The 17,887-nt window shown below is 42.4% G+C and overlaps 1 protein-coding gene across 3 annotated transcripts in view; it reads left to right on the forward strand.

The window, feature by feature from the left end:
• The window catches only part of LOC120538383 (myosin light chain kinase family member 4-like), a 75,016-nt gene that overhangs the window by 33,050 nt on the left and 24,079 nt on the right, over window positions 1–17,887 (forward strand). For all 3 annotated transcript variants that reach the window (XM_039767878.1, XM_039767879.1, XM_039767880.1), the window contains 5 exons: window positions 1,041–1,134; window positions 1,306–1,415; window positions 2,659–2,800; window positions 9,363–9,433; window positions 12,218–12,346. In XM_039767878.1, coding sequence (XP_039623812.1) covers window positions 1,041–1,134; window positions 1,306–1,415; window positions 2,659–2,800; window positions 9,363–9,433; window positions 12,218–12,346 — 546 coding nt within the window. The remainder of the gene's footprint in view (window positions 1–1,040; window positions 1,135–1,305; window positions 1,416–2,658; window positions 2,801–9,362; window positions 9,434–12,217; window positions 12,347–17,887) is intronic.

Below are 17,887 nucleotides of genomic sequence, written 5' to 3' on the forward strand. Positions count from 1 at the left end.
TGTTCGACAATAACTCGATTGCACGCGTGGTTGTGAGGACAACACAAAACCTTTTGTTCTGCTGGAATCCAGGCACTTCCTTGAGACCACAGTCCCCACTGCTTGCATCAAATAGCAGACGTCACAGTGGTCTTCAGCAAGTCACAGTAACTTGTACCAGTGACTGTAGTACCCCTCAGAATGTAGTGTTCGACAATAACTCGAGTGCACGCGTGGTTGTGAGGACAACACAAAACCTTTTGTTCTGCTGGAATCCAGGCACTTCCTTGAGACCACAGTCCCCACTGCTTGGATCAAATAGCAGACGTCACCGTGGTCTTCAGCAAGTCATAGTAACTTGTACCAGTGACTGTAGTACCCCTCAGAATGGTCACACGTGGTTGTGAGGACAACACAAAACCTTTTGTTCTGCTGGAATCCTGGCACATCCAGGCATGTGGTGAATTGTCTTGTAGCAAAAGGACTCCTGGAGACAGCAGTCCCCACCACTTGGGTAGAACAGCAAGCTCCACTTTGGTCTTCAGTAAGTCACAATAACTTGCCCTAGTGACTGGAGTACCCCTCGGCATGATGTGTTCGACAGTAAATCGGGTGCATGCGTGGTGGCGAGGACGAGACAAAACCTTTTATTCTGCTGGAATCCTGGCACTTCTAGGCAGGGGGTGCGAGTGAATTGAGAAGGGTGGAGACGACATTGAGAAATGACAGCATCGGTTTGGTTGAGGTTCATTCCATTTTCTAAAAAATCCCATTCTCTAACTTTAGCTTGACTCTCCCTCGTAGAACATTTAAAATGTAAAGAGTGCTCTGTGGCAAAAATGTATTTCAAATTTTTAAGATTTTCATCCTTTAAGACCTACGGTGAAATGGCTGAAGTTTAAAGGTTAGCTTTTTTCATTACCTATTAACCCACCTTCACCCAGATCATTGGAAAACATCCCTTAAAATGCAAGACAGAGCGAGTGTGCTTATCTTAAAGCCCAGAGCTGCATCTTTCCAAAAGAGCTTACTGTACGTTTTTATATTATATTAACTTGTAGGGGACGATTTGGGACAGTGCATCGATGTACAGAAAAAAGCTCAGGAATGAAGATGGCCGCCAAGATAATTAAATTTCGAAATGCCAAGGACAAGGTAGGTGTGCGTCTCTTCCATTTGTAGGTATTAATTAAAGATTAACAATCAAGGTTCCTGATGAATAGTGTTCATTTTCCCTTGATAAAGTAATGGAATCTCTTTGTAAAACATTCGCCACCTTCTGAAATGACTATTCATGCCAGCGCCATGTATGTTCTGCTTCCACAGGATTTGATTAACAATGAAGTGCAAGTCATGAATCAGTTGAGCCACCCCAACGTGATCCAACTTTATGATGCCTATGAAGTCAAGAATGAGATTATTCTGATAATGGAATAGTGAGTATACTGTTTATTCAAACACCTTTATCGTAAAATGTATCTTTAGTAAATTGTTCATGTTTGCTATTAAAATATTCTGCAAGAATGGAGTGGCAGTGCTATGGTATGGATTACAGTCCAGATGAAAGGTTGCTGGCCCATTTTTTTTTTTTTTGGCCCAGATTGCATCAGTGCTGTGAATTTTATAAGCCTTAGAAATCCTACCTTATTGATTTGAGAGCAATCCCTTAATGCTCAGACTAAGTCAGCGCAGGCGTGTTTGTGCGTTTTGTGTATTCAGGGTCACGCATGCTGAATACGGCGACAGGCAGGATGACTCATTTTGATCCCTTTCTGTTTTTGATGTCTGCCTGTTGCTGGTGTAAACAGAAATGAACCCGTCAGACAGCAGTTTTCTAGAGAGTCATTTATTTTGCTTTAAATCATAACGCTGTCGACAACAATATTGTTGTATATTTACTCAAAATAGGAAGTCTTGCTCAGTTGAATTCTTCTTATTAGGCGCATTTATATATAATGTCGTACAATGAAACCACTGAGAGTCTATTCTGTTTGGTTCATTTATTCTTCACTGAAATTGGTCTGGAAAGTTCAATTTGTTTTGCATCGATTAGTGTGCAATGTACACGGCTTTCAATTTTTGAAAAAAATTCCATTTGAAAAGCTCTCTGTAATGACAAGTGGGTGATATTCGATTAACGCTGAGTGAGACCATGGTGGCCAGTGAGAACTGCTTCTGATGGAGGGCTGCCTCGCAGTAAGGAGACCGGAGTTCACTTCCAGGGTCCTCCCCCGTGTGGAGTTTGCATTTTCTCCCAGTGTCTGTGTCTGAGTTTCCTCCCAGTGCTCCCGATTCCTCCCACAGTCCATGCAGGTTAGGTAAATTGGCCTTTGTGTGTGCTTGGGGTGCGTGTGTTCACTCTGTGATGGACTGGCGCCCTGTCCAGGGTTTGTTCCTTGCCTTGCACCCTACCCAAGCTGGGATTGGCTCCAGCAGACCCCCGCAACCCTACTCGGGACAAAGCAGGTTCGATGGATTCTGTTGGAGGTGCAAAAGTCGTGACCCAGAGGTGTCAGAGCTGAAAGACCCACCCAGGACCCTCTGCTGGTCTCAGAGTGGCTACCAGAGGAGGTGAAGACCGTTAATGTGAGTAGCAAATCCAATTTGCTCTGCCGCCCGTGAGTGTGTAGTGTTTATTTCGAGGTTGGGTGATTTTTTTCTTCCATTTTTTTTTTGCAGTGTGGATGGAGGCGAGCTTTTCGACAGGATCATTGATGACAGCTGCCATCTGACAGAAGTAGACGCCATGCTGTTCATTAAGCAGATCTGTGAAGGTATTCATTACATGCACCAAATGTACGTCCTGCATTTAGACTTGAAGGTAATTTTCGAAATGATGCATTTTTTTCATTAGGATGCTTTGCATTCATTTAATTTTTTTTACTGCAGACGTCCCAGAAATCCTAGCGATCATTATTGTTGCCTCTCACTCTTTGCCAAGCCAGTTTAACTTAAATAAATTCTTAATAGATGTTCTGCAACTGTGAAGTGAATTAGCTCGCGGCCATTAAGCTTGCATTCCACCAAACCTTTCCACTGTTGTGTTCACACTCAGGTACACCAAAGTTATGGTGAGAGCTAAAGGGAACGGGAGTTAAACCTTACAATGAGTCACACAGGCAAAGATAAGCCAACAAGGAGTAGCCTAGAAACCAAAGTCAAAGCCAAAAACTCCTCTCCTTGTTTTTATAAGCTAAACAACAGAAAACCACAAGGAAGTGTTTGATTTATTCCCTGAGGGGTCACATTATGATTCAGTGATGCAGAATTTATACATACCGGCCATTACTGTCGTGATCTGGGAGCAGAGCTGTAGCGTGGCAAAATGACACCTGGTGCAAAAATTAGCACCCTTCTTCGATCAAAATGGGTAAAACAAATTTATAGTATGAAAATGAATCAAAATGAACCAAAATCAAAGCTAAACATAAAAATAAGCAAAACACTTACTGAACTACTGCGGTGGGCTGGCGCCCTGCCCGGGGTTTGTTTCCTGCCTTGCGCCCTGTGCTGGCTGGGATTGGCCCCAGAAGACCCCCCGTGACCCTCTAGTTAGGATATAGCGGGTTGGAAGATGACTGACTTACTGAACTAAAAGAACACAAGAGGCTGATTGCCACATAACTTTGTCTTCTGTGTTTCTGTTGTAATTTGTGGACCAGCAATATTGGTGATCTGTTTTAATTTACACAAAAACTGGCATTAAGAACAAACAACATGTGAATAAAACCTGAACAGAGAAAAGACGGGTTGTTCCCAGGTACAGTGGTGTTTGAAAGTTTGTGAACCCTTTAAAATTTTCTATATTTCTGCATAAATACGACCTAAAACATCATCAGATTTTCACTCAAGTCCTAAAAGTAGATAAAAAGAAACCAGTTAAACAAATGAGACAAAAATATTATATGTGGTCATTTATTTATTAAGGAAAATGATCGAATATTACATATTTGTGAGTGGTAAAAGTATGTGAACCACAAGGATGATCAGTTAGTTTGAAGGTGAAATTCGAGTCAGGTGTTTTCAATCAATGGGATGCCAATCAGGTGTGAGTGGGCACCCTGTGTTATTTAAAGAACAGGATCTATCAAAGTCTGCTCTTCACAACACGTTTGTGGAAGTGTATCATGGCACGAACAAAGGAGATTTCTGAGGACCTCACAAAAAGAGTTGTTGATGCTCATCAGGCTGGAAAAGGTTACAAAACCATCTCTAAAGAGTTTGGACTCCACCAATCCACAGTCAGACAGATTGTGTACAAATGGAGGAAATTCAAGACCATTGTTACCCTCCTCAGGAGTGGTCAACCAACAAAGATCACTCCAAGAGCAAGGCACGTGTAATAGTCGGCGAGGTCACAAAGGACCCCAGGGTAACTTCTAAGCAACTGAAGGCCTCTCTCACATTGGCTAAGGTTCATGTTCATGAGTCCACCATCAGGAGAACACTGAACAACAATGGTGTGCATGGCAGGGTTGCAAGGAGAAAGCCACTGCTCCCAAAAAAAAACATTGCTGCTCGTCTGCAGTTTGCTAAAGATCACGTGGACAAACCAGAAGGCTATTGGAAGAATGTTTTGTGGACGGATAAGACCAAAATAGAACTTTTTGGTTTAAATGAAAAGCGTTATGTTTGGAGAAAGGAAAACACTGCATTCCAGCATAAGAACCTCATCCCATCTGTGAAACATGGTGGTGGTAGTATCATGGTTTGGGCCTGTTTTGCTGCATCTGGGCCAGGACGGCTTGTCTTCATTGATGGAACAATGAATTCTGAATTATATCAGAGAATTCTAAAGGAAAATGTCAGGACATCTGTCCATGAACTGAATCTCAAGAGAAGGTGGGTCATGCAGCAAGACAACGACCCTAAGCACACAAGTCATTCTACCAAAGAATGGTTAAAGAAGAATAAAGTTAATGTTTTGGAATGGCCAAGTCAAAGTCCTGACCTTAATCCAATCGAAATGTTGTGGAAGGACCTGAAGTGAGCAGTTCATGTGAGGAAACCCACCAACATCCCAGAGTTGAAGCTGTTCTGTACGGAGGAATGGGCTCAAATTCCTCCAAGCCGGTGTGCAGGAATGATCAGAAGTTACCAGAAATGTTTAGTTACAGTTATTGGTGCAAAGGGGGTCACACCAGATACTGAAAGCAAAGGTTCACATACTTTTGCCACTCACAAATATGTAATATTTGATCATTTTCCTCAATAAATAAATGACCAAGTATAATATTTTGTCTCATTTGTTTAACTAGTTTCTCTTTATCTACTTTTAGGACTTGAGTGAAAATCTGATGATGTTTTAGGTCACATTTATGCAGAAATATAGAACATTCTAAAGGGTTCACAAACTTGCAAGCACAACTGTAACTGGTCTACTTGTTGCATTGGGCAAAACGGCATGGTGGGAGATGTGCACATCACGGAGTCATTGCGTACCAAGATGAAGCCCCCCTAGGGTGTATCGCACACACGTTACCTTACTAAATGATGGCTCCTCTCTGTGAAAGAGAGGCTCTGCCAAGGTGGAAGGTGCACCCCAGAACCCCAAAACTCAATACAATGATCAGAAAAGAGCAGATATGAGACTGAAAACCAAAATGCAAAAGTCGAAAATAATGTTTCTAAAAGTTCAAAACCCCCAGTAACAGTTTACAAAATCCCTAAATCAAAAAAGAAACACGAGACAATGCGTTTGGATGTTTGTTTTTTCCAATACTGGGGCAGTGATAATGCCACAAGGCGGAGTGGTGGCTCTGAGGCTAAGGATCTGGCACTGGTATCTGGGTGACTGCCGGTTCAAATGTTGTTACAACAAAGGGGTCCTACTCCTTTGGGCCTCTGAGTCAGGTCCTTAACCTGAAAATTGCTCCAGGGGTTCTGACCCCAAAAGCTCATGCAAAAAGACAATTTCTCTTTGGAGATTAATACTGTATACAGTACACCGTAGAACACCATCTTGTGATGTCACATGCGGTACAACACTAGTCATGTGACAGCAACTGGCATGACTGCACCTATAAATCTTGACACAAAATAGTGGAAAAATTGAAACAAATAAATACTGCAACATAAGGAAACCAAAGTGCCAAAACCTTTAGTTAAGGATTGGTCCACTGCTGAGTTTTTGCTATAATTTAAAAGAAATGGAAAGTCATAAAACAATGGAAAGTCTGAAAGAGGCAATTTAAAAGGTTGTTTATTTAAGATCACATCCCTGCTAATCAAGCAAAAAAAGTCGCACCAAATGAACAAGGATGAAACTCAACACCCGACGATGCTTCAAGTGTACTTGTGACCTCCTTGTGTCATTAAGTTGCCTGGTAACTGTAATTCACATGTGGATCTCGGCTTACGACTAAAATTAGACACTACGTCAGACGAGAAACAATGGGTGAAATCGTACAAGAGAACAGAGGAGGTCAGGAACGATCGCAGATCTTTAAAGTATAAGGTATTACAGTCCATGTTGTAATCAATTTGAAGCGATATGAAAAACGAAATCATGAAAAGAGCCAAGTTAAAACAAGTTAGAAAACGTACTCCTGGCAGGGCATTCAGGTGTGATCAGAGACTTACTTAAGTGATTTGACATTTGGAGCATTTTTTATTTACTTCATTAACGACCACATTTTTGTTTATTAAATATGTTTGCAACCGTAAGTCATATTCAAAAATTATAATAATGGCGGAATGCAAGTATCAATTTCTCTCAAACGCATTACAATTTCTGAGTGACCCCAAACTTTTAAGTGTGAGTGCAGGTATCTATGAATATATACAGTATATTGTCAGGGATGCCAGGGGCCATGACCCGGCCGGGACGACAGGAAGGACCGGATGTGGGTCTGCACCCACCCTGGATCACGTGGGGGTTGCCTTCCGGGTTGTTTTGGGGGCCACGGGTACAGGGCATGGAAGCCCTACCCTGTAGGGGCCCGTGGTCACCGCCAGGAGGCGCCCCAGTGCCTTGGGGACCTGTTACCCCAGCACTTCCGCCACACCAGGAAGTGCTGGGGGGAAGATTTATGACGGCGCCCGGAGAGCAGCCGGGAGGACAGCCGGCACTTCCGCCACGCTGGGGCGTGGCCAGAAGAAGATTGCCGGGAACACCTGGGGCTCATCCGGGTCCTCTATAAAAGGGGCCGTCTCCATTCATTCGAGGCTAGAGTCGGGTGGAAGGAGGACGAGGCAAGAGGAACTGTGGAGGCGGCCCGAAGACAAGGCATTGTGGCCAGGATTGTGACTGTTTGGGGTTTGTGCACGTGATTAAGGTCTGTGTGACCAATGGACTGGGGTCTTTGTGACCGTTATTATATTTGTAAATAGTGTAAATAAACATGTGGCGGTTTGAAACAAGATGTCCGCCTGTCTGTGTCCGGGCAAGGTTCACAATATATATATAGTAAGAGCTAGCCCGGCCACAGACAGACACTACACCGCATTGTCAACAACACACACGTTATATTATACTATTATTTACACAACTATTTACAATTACAATGTCCTTCGGGCCGCCTCCACTCCTGCCACACAAGCTCCGTCTTCTTCCATCCGACTCCGGCTCTCTGAATGGAGTGAGGAGGCCCCTTTTATAATGCCCCGTATGCGCTCCAGGTGCCTGATGATGAACTTCCGGCAGCACTCCCCAGTGTGGCGGAAGTGCTGCCCTTGCACCCAGAAGCACTCCGGGCGTACACCTTCCCTGGTCTGTCAGTCCCGGAAGCGCTATCCCCCAGGGATCAAGGACCGTCCAGGTGCACAGGGAAGAGAAATGCCGCTCTCCTGGTTCCTCCCTTCTCCAGGTGTCCCAGTGGGGCAGGGTTCCTGGCCGTCTATCACAATATTTTCAGTCTTGAAGAGTTACTTGAGCAGAGCTTTTTTCATTTTGATAAACCTAAGAGGCCTTAGTTATTGCAAACCATTTTCCTCTTTTATAATGATAATAATAATATTAATAATAATAATAATTCATTTTATTTATAAGGCACTTTACGTTTGTAGTAAATCTCAAAGTGCTACAAACAAGATAAAAACAGCAATAATTAGTGGCATTCTTGTTAATATGCTTTCCTAAATACAAAAGTCTTTAACTGTTTTTTAAAACAGCTCACAATCTGCTGTGTTCTCAAGTTCTCTGGTAGGGCATTCCAGAGCCGTGGAGCAGCAACTGCGAAGGCTCGGTCACCCATTGTATGAAGTTTGGTCACAGGGATGAAGGCGGTGGGTATTTGCAAAACGGACGTTACTTGTAGTAGATTGTAATATAAAGAGTTCCTTAAGATATTGCAGAGCATTTCCATGAATACACTGATGAGTGAGCAAACAGAGTTTGTACTAGGGCTGCTGTTGCCCCAAATCCGACTTCTCCAAGCTGAGATCTGGTGTCGCCAGGACTGCTTATCCATTCTTTTACCTCATCTCGTCTGGAGTATTGCAATTCTATTTTTTAACTGTCTGAGTAAAGCTGGTTTATCTCATCTTCAGACTGGTCAAACTGCAGCTGCCAGGCCTTTAGCACGTTCACACAAATGGATCCACACCTCGCCAGTGGAATGTAGGATCAAAATTCTGCTACTCCCATTCAGAGCTGTGCATGGTCAGGCTCCCCGATAAATCACGACCCTCCTTCAGCAGTAGACAGTGAGATCTGCTCATTAAGATGTTCTTTCAGCCGCTCACATCAGACTAAAGACCGTCCATTGCTCCAGGGCTGCAAACAGTCCTCCATTGACACCGAGATCAGCCGAGTCTACCGAATTGTTCAAGTGTCAACGTAAGACGCATCTGTCCAGACAGGCATTTGGGTGGCTTTGCCGTCTGTGGGTGACTTTTATATTGTCTTTGTATTTTATGTTGTTTTGACATTTCATTTTTTTCTGTGTTTTATTGTTCTACATTTTGTGACTTTAGTCTTTGATATGCACTTTATAAGTACGTTTTTAGTTTCTTACTTAGCTCTGAGGGGGCTGTCTTTTCCGTATGGTCTCTCTTGTGCTTTTTCATTTCCTTCTTTCGCCACCTTATGCCCATGGCTGCTTTTGATACCCCAACTAATTGTACTTAAAGATAATTTGTAGTCCTTTTCTTGATGTCTGTGTGGACTTTGCACATTCTCCTTTGTCGACAGGACCACTACTTTGCTTCCACATGCTAAATCTGTGCAGGTTAGGTGGATTGATTCGGCAAACTGGGCCAGTTTCAATGGACTGGCGTGCCATTCAGAGAGTTTCTGCAGAGATGGGCTCAAGAGCTTGTAATGGATTAAGCCGATCCAGCTTTGGAGGATTGGATGGTTTTATTTTTCAAGAGTTCCTAGATGTTCCTAGTGTTGTTTTGGTTTAGCTCAGTAACGTCCAATTCCATCTCATTCTTCATAGCCAGAGAACATCCTCTGTGTGAACCGGAAGGGTCATCAAGTGAAGATCATTGACTTTGGACTGGCCAGGAGGTAATGACCAAAAGTGGCTAAATGAGCCTTTAAGGTTTGATTTCCAGCTTTAAAATTTGCTATACTCTCAACAGGTTGAAGTATAATGTTGTTTATTAACAGCAATAATTATATGACGGACAGCTTCCTGTCCAGATCTGTTTCAGACATCGTGTCCCATTTTACCCTGATAGGTGCTAGCCCTGGGTGACCCTGAACTGGATTAAGTGGATCTGAGTTTGTTATAATTATAATAACAATGATAATATTAAGAGAGAGAAGGGATTACCAACTATAAATACTTTAGGCAAAGCTAGCAACAGGGAAATCCACTTAAACCTCAAGCAGGAATATTCCAAGAGGGTTAAGAAGATCTTAGCTACTAAATTCAACTATGATATTCAAATTTGATAAATTCAAATATGATCAAGCCATAAAAACATACATAATCTCCAATCTGACCTGCAGTTTTGCAATAGTCAACTGGAAGCCACCTGAAATTCAATCGCACGACACAAGGCACAGGGCCGTCTTACCAGGACCCCCTGAGTAGTGTGCTGGGGCCCCTGTTTCCAAAGCAAAACGGAAACATACATAGGCATCAGAAACATCATGGGACCCTATGCTCCTGGGTTTGCCGGCCAGTGTCCACTGTTCCCATACGTTAAGATTACCCTGAAAGAACCTGCTCATTGTTATCCAACCAAAGATGAGATAGAGAGGTTATATCTATAAGGGGTGTTCAATAATTCATGTACCCGAGTATGAAAGAAAGTAGCAAGTGTGTTGAAACAAGTCGGGGCATTTGTGACACACCTCAGGGTTACTACTGCGCAGTTTTGGCTCAGTGCGAGTCTAACATTCGAAGAGACAGGAGATCAGGAGAGTCCTTGTGTGAATCAAGTAAGCTTCTTCATGACAATGTGCCAGTTCACATGTCACGTTAATCACAGGCTGCCATCCGAGAATGTGGGTTCCAGCTGCTGAACCATTCGCACTGCAGTCCTCAGATTACTTCCTGTTCTGGAGAAATCTCTCCGTGGACAGTGGTTTTCAAGTGATGAAGATATCAAGGCAGCCATGATGTCCTGGTTTGAAGGTTAAACAGAAGTTTTTTTTTTCAAAGAAGTTAAAGTCATTGCAGAAAAAGTGGATAAAGTGTATGGAGCTATCGGGGGACTATATTGAAAAATACAACAAACATTTGTAGAAAACTCTTTTCTTTCCCTGCTGAGGTAGATAAATCTATGAACGTCCCTCAGACCAATTGAGAAGGAGAGGAGAGGACTTATGGACATCAAGTCACTCAATCATTTAGCATGATCTGTATCATGAAAGAAGAGAGCATGAGGTTGTCAGTGCAATCACAATACGTGATGTGACAGAGTCTACAAATGCCATCCAGAAAGACCGTCAAGCATTCTCCTCAAACTTTTATCTGCATAGCGAGGAGATGGATAGGAAATGCTTGAAGAAATCAAAAAATCATCTGTATGACCATAACTGGAAGAGGAGACCAATGCATAGGTAGTTTCGAGATGATGTTGGAAAGCCACAAGTTGATAGCCAGTGGTCACTTAGCTGGATGAAATGGCAGTCCATCCCACCGTCATCTGAAGCCAGCTGTTTTGCCATTGAAGATCAGACACTGAACATCAAATATAATATGAATGACTTCCTCAGACAACCAGTGTGGAGATAGTTTGCATCATCTACATAAAAAAAAAATGTTATGCGTCTGCCAATCACAATGTCCAGGGACACTCTGGACAAAACTACTTATCTATGGCATCACAATAACTTGGTTAAATACATCCACTGGACCCTAGAGGAGGGCAACATCTTTCAAGTCCCAAGGCAGTGGTTTTGGGAGGAGCGTAAACTTGTGGAAGATTCTTCACCTAAGATACTTTGGAAGCACCCAATATCACAGTTAATGCCAACCAGCCAGACATCATCTACCAATAAAACGTATTTAGATATCTCATTACCGTTGGACTATAACATCGTTCTAAAAGAAGAGCATAAATTAGAGCTCCACCATCAGCTCCAGATTAAAATTAGACTCTGCTGAAGTAATCCCTATCATCATGGGTGTTACTGGGGTCGCCAGTAAATTAATCAAGTGATATGCTGAAAAGTTCTCGCCCAACGTGAACATCTCTATTCTGTAAAACTAACATCTGCAGATGGCAAAGTGCTTGGCATGGTTAGTAGTCATTCATAGAAGACGACATTCTTGGAGCTGGCAGTGACCAGACAACCCTAACCATGATCTGACCTAAATCCTAAAGTGTACTCCTGCATGAGACCATCCGCTATGCTCTCTCTCAAGAGGTTTCTAGTTTTAACATCTGCAGAAAAGTAGTGAAATCTAAAGAACTGCAAATCATCATAATAATAATAACAAGGTGGACTCTGCTCCCTACACCCGTGGCATGAATAATAGGGCTTGGCGATTGAATGAAAGAGGAGAAAGAACACCAGGAAGAAGGAGAAGAAGACCTGGCTTCCCAGGTCGGCTAGGCCAAGTGGCTTAGAGACTAAAGAGTGGTCCTGCAAAGCCCACCATGGCAGGTTGACTCCAAGCAACTTGCTGCCCCTTTATTTATACAGATGACTGCTGTAAAAGCTGCTATAATATCATTATATAATAAAACAACAATCCATAAAGACCCTGGGAGTTCCTCCCTTCTTGCTCGTCATGAATGTACTGCCGAACTCTCAAAATTGTTGTCACTTGTCACTCATTTCAAATGTTGCTCTTACTTTTTGCTGTTTTTTTTTTTGTTATTGTAATTACAGATACAAACCCAGGGAGAAACTGAGGGTCTCTTTTGGTACCCCGGAGTTCTTGGCCCCTGAGATTGTCAACTTTGATTTTGTCTCCTTCCCAACTGACTTGTGGACCCTTGGAGTTATTTCATACATGCTGTGAGTCACGCAAGGTTTCAGTGCCACAGAGAATTTCATGCCAGGCACTTTGTTAGTGGCAGAGTTGACAAGTAGAGCAAAGGGAGGCACGATGGAGATCAAAGGTGCAGCCCTGTGATTTAGGGTGGACACAGAGAAGTACAGGCATTCAGACAATCTATATATTATATAGTACCTTTTACAGTCAGTGCTATCTCAAGCAATCCGTCAGTCTTCCATAAAATCAGGTACCTTTAATAGTGAGGGCTCCCACATTGAAGTAATGCATCCTTAATATAGTAGCTGTTGTAGAGAACAAGACCTCACTCTTCAGTCAGTTAATTGATTCATCATTCAGTCAGTCCATCAATCTATTAAATAATGTATGTGTGGCGGGAGGCTCAATAAATTGGTCACTTGTGTAACGACTTTTATAACACTGACTATCGGAAGGTATCTGTTGTGTATACGAGGTCAAAGGGTCCTTACTGTCACGTGCAGAGTGCAGTGAAATTCTCACCAGCAGAAGCTGATGAGCGTGCAGCCCGTCGCCACTCTCTGGCATCCTGATCACCTTGACGTTCGAAGTATTTATTTATGTTTTTTAGATATTTATTGATCTTAAACAGATAACATTCCATACCGTCAAGTCAAATTTAATAAATCAAAGCAAAATCCGACCGCCATCCAAAAGAAAGAGAGAGGAGCCAGCAACTGCAGCTACTCTATAAAAGGAGCAAGAAAAGAAGGGTATCCTTTAACCCGAAATGGAAGCTTATTCTTAGATGTTATTCATCAGATCCTGCCATATTTTAAAGTTTTGAACAGATCCTCTAACTTAGAATTTGATTTTTTTTCCAATTTCAAGTAGCATAGGATATCGGTTACCCTCTGATTTAAGAGTGGTGGGGTAGGATTCTTCCAGTTGAGCGAGACAAGTCCACGTGCTAATAGTGAGGTAAAGGAAATCACAGTTTGTTTGTCCTTCTCCACTTGAAAGCCGTCTGGAAGTCCACCAAACACAACTGTTAATGGCTCAGGAGGGATGGTGACACCAAGGCTGTCTGATAGGCATGCAAAGATTTGTATCCAAAATGTTGTTAATTTGATGGTACAAGTATAATTAGGGAAGACCCATCATGTAGCACTGAAGCCACCATAAAAAGGTGTCACCTGCTGTACTCGGGTCCCAATCCAGGTGGTCCGTCGGGTGGTGGGAGCAGCAAAGCGCTATCGGCACATTCTCCCAACCTCTCTCTGCCTCTCTCTCATCCAATAAGTGACAGCACCAGCTCAATTAATTAAAGTGTTTTTAAATGAGCATTGCCAACCAATCATTCGTTTTAAAAATCATGTCATTTATAGTGGGCACAATCTCAATTTTTGTGCAGTGTTCTCAACGGTGAGCACCATCGCAATCAATCAATCAATCAATCAATCAATCAGTTGGTCAAATGTTCCTATTGTTTCCTTCAGTCTTTCACGGTGAGCACTGACTCACTTTATCCTTTATATAGTGTTGTAACATTTGGCAATATGACAATCAAGTCATCTTTTACGTACCGTCTTTCACTGTGAAGATGGTCTCAGTCAATATTTTATATACTGTCTTTTATTGTCAGCAAAGCCTCAGTCAGTTTTTATGTATGTACAGTAGATCTTGAGCACAGTCTCAATCAGTCAATTAATCAGTCAATCTTTTATAAGTTGTGTTTCAAAGATAGTCTTTTGTATCATGTGTTTAACAGTGAGGAGCATATCAATTAAAAATTAAATTAAAATTAGAGATAGTATCTTTTATAAAGAGCACTATCACGATCTATCAATATATCCTTCATATACAGTCATATGAAAAAGTTTGGGAACCCCTCTTAATTGTTTGGATTTTTTTTCCTTATTGGCTGAGCTTTCAAAGTAGCAACTTCCTTTTAATAGATGACATGCCTTATGGACACAGTAGGATTTCAGCAGTGACATTAAGTTTATTGGATTAACAGAAAATGTGCAATATGCATCATAACAAAATTAGACAGGTGCATAAATGTGGGCACCAACAGAGATATGACGTCAATACCTAGTTGAGCCTCCTTTTCAAATATAAGAGCCTCTAGACGCCTCCTATAGCCTTTGAGGAGTGTCTGGACTCTGGATGGAGGTATTTCTGACCATTCTTCCATACAGAATCTCTCCAGCTCAGTTAAATTTGATGGCTGCCCAGCATGGACTGCCTGCTTCAAATCATCCCATAGAATTTCAATGATATTCAAGTCAGGGGACTGTGATGGCCATTCCAGAACATTGTACTTCTCCCTCTGCATGAATGCCTTTGTAGATTTCGAACTGTGTTTTGGGTCATTGTCTTGTTGGAATATCCAACCCCTGCATAACTTCAACTTTGTGACTGATGCTTGAACATTATCCTGAAGAATTTGTTGATATTGGCTTGAATTCATCTGACCCTCGACTTTAACAAAAGCCCCAGTCCCTGAACTACAGTGCATCCAGAAAGTATTCACAACACATCACTTTTTCCACATTTTGTTATGTTACAGCCTTATTCCAGAATGGATTAAATTCATTTTTATCCTCAGAATTCTACACACAACATCCCATAATGACAACGTGAAAAAAGTTTACTTGAGGTTTTTGCAAATTTATTAAAAATAAAAAAACAGAGAAAGCACATGTACATAAGTATTCACAGCCTTTGCCATGAAGCTCCAAATTGAGCTCAGGTCCATCCTGTTTCCCCTGATCATCCTTGAGATGTTTCTGCAGCTTAATTGGAGTCCACCTGTGGTAAATTCAGTTGATTGGACCTGATTTGGAAAGGCACACACCTGTCTATAGAAGGTCCCACAGCTGACAGTTCATGTCAGAGCACAGACCAAGCATGAAGTCAAAGGAATTGTCTGTAGACCTCCGAGACAGGATTGTCTCAAGGCACAAATCTGGGGAAGGTTACAGAAAAATGTCTGCTGCTTTGAAGGTGCCAGTAAGCACAGTGGCCTCCATCATCTGTAAGTGGAAGAAGTTGGAAACCACCAGGACTCTTCCAAGAGCTGGCCGGCCATCTAAACTGAGCGAGGGAGGTGACCAAGAACCTGATGGTCACTCTGTCAGAGCTCCAGAGGTCCTGTCTGGAGAGAGGAGAACCTTCCAGAAGGACAACCATCTCTGCAGCAATCCACCAATCAGGCCTGTATGGTAGAGTGGCCAGACGGAAGCCACTCCTTAGTAAAAGGCACATGGCAGCCTGCCTGGAGTTTGCCAAAAGGCACCTGAAGTACTCTCAGACCATGAGAAACAAAATTCTCTGGTCTGATGAGACAAAGATTGAACTCTTTGGTGTGAATTCCAGGCGTCATGTTTGCAGGAAACCAGGCACCGCTCATCACCAGGCCAGTACCATCCGTACAGTGAAGCATGGTGGTGGCAGCATCATGCTGTGGGGATGTTTTTCAGTGGCAGGAACTGGGAGGCTAGTCAGGATAAAGGGAAAGATGGCTGCAGCAATGTACAGAGACATCCTGGATGAAAACCTGCTCCAGAGCGCTCTTGACCTCAGACTGGGGTGACGGTTCACCTTTCAGCAGGACAACGACCCTAAGCACACAGCCAAGATATCAAAGGAGTGGCTTCAGGACAACTCTGTGAATGTCCTTGAGTGGCCCAGCCAGAGCCCAGACTTGAATCTGATTGAACGTCTCTGGAGAGATCTTAAAATGGCTGTGCACCGACGCTTCCCATCCAACCTGATGGAGCTTGAGAGGTGCTGCAAAGAGGAATGGGCGAAACTGGCCAAGGGTAGGTGTGCCAAGCTTGTGGCATCATTTTCAAAAAGATTTGAGGCTGTAATTGCTGCCAAAGGTGCATCAACAAAGTATTGAGCAAAGGCTGTGAATACTTATGTACATGGGATTTCTCAGTTTTTTTATTTTTAATAAATTTGCAAAAACCTCAAGTAAACTTTTTTCACGTTGTCATCATGGGATGTTGTGTATAGAATTCTGAGGATAAAAATGAATTTAATCCATTTTGGAATAAGGCTGTAACATAACAGAATGTGGAAAAAGTGATGCGCTGTGAATACTTTCTGGATGCACTGTAATCACACAGCCACACAGCATGATGGAACCTCCACTAAATCTGACAGCAGGTAGCAGGTGTTTTTCTTGGAATGCGGTGTTCTGCTTCTGCCATGCAAAACGCTTTTTGTTCTCACCAAATAACTGAATTTTTGTCTCATCAGTTCAAAGCACTTTGTTCCAAAATGAATTTGGCTGGTCTAAATGAGCATTGCATTCAACAAGCGACTCTGTTTGTGGCGTGAGTGCAGAAAGGGCTTCTTCCTCATCACCCTGCCATACAAATGTTTTTTGTGCAAATTGTGCTGAACTGTAGAACGATGTACAGATACACCATCTGCAGCAAGATGTTCTTGCAGGTCTTTGGAGGTGATCTGTGGGTTGTCTGTAGCCATTCTCACAATCCTGCTCATTTGCCGCTCCTGTATTTTTCTTGGCCTGCCAGACCTGCTGGATTTAACAGCAACTGTGCCTGTGGCCTTCCATTTCCTGATTCCATTCCTTACAGTTGAACCTGACAGTTTAAACCTCTGAGATGGCTTTTTGTAGCCTTCCCCTAAACAAGGAGACGCAACAATCTTTGTTTTCAGATCTTTTGAGAGTTTATTTGAGGATCCCATGCTGTCTGTCACTCTTCAGAGGAGAGTCAAAGGGAAGGAAGCACAACTTGCAATGGACCTCCTTAAATACCTTTTACCACTCGTGATTGGACACTCCGGTCTATGAAGTTCAAGGCTTAACAAGCTCATCCAACCAATTTGGTGTTACAAGTAATCAGCATTGAGCAGTGACAGGCATTCAAATCAGCACAATGACAAGGGGACCCACATTTTTGCACAACCAGTTTTTCATATTTGATTTAATTTCATAACTAAATACTGCGTGAGTAAAAATCTTTGTTCGGAAAACACAGCAGTACTCTGATGTTCCTAGGAAATGAAAGACATACCACTGTTATCTGTTTTGTTGAAAGGAGAGTCAATTATTATGCAGGATAAGAGGGGTTCACAAACTTTTTCATATGACTGTAGAATCTTTCAAAGTGATCACAGTATTTTATATATTATCTTTATAGTGAGTACAACCTAGTTCAATTTATCTATATAATGTTTTTAATACTGAGCATTATCTCAATCAATCAATCAATCAATCACTCTGTTATATATGATTGTATTTCAAAGTGAACACTATCTCAGACTGGCACCCTCTTCAGGGTTTGTGTCTTGCGCCCCATGCTAGCTGGGATGGTCTCCAGCCCCCATGACCCTGCTCTGGATTAAGTGGGTTAAAAAATAACAATCAATTATAAAGCGCACTGTCACCTTTAATCATCTTTTATATAGCATCTCACATAGTGAACACCGTCTCAATCAGTATTTTATAGATCATCTTCTCTAATGAGTATAATCTCACTCAGTTTATCTCTATAGTGTTTTCAATGCCTCTGAGACAGATGGTGTCCTTGGTGTCCTAC

Source organism: Polypterus senegalus, chromosome 10 (assembly GCF_016835505.1).
Source record: "Polypterus senegalus isolate Bchr_013 chromosome 10, ASM1683550v1, whole genome shotgun sequence".
Lineage (NCBI taxonomy): Eukaryota > Metazoa > Chordata > Cladistia > Polypteriformes > Polypteridae > Polypterus > Polypterus senegalus.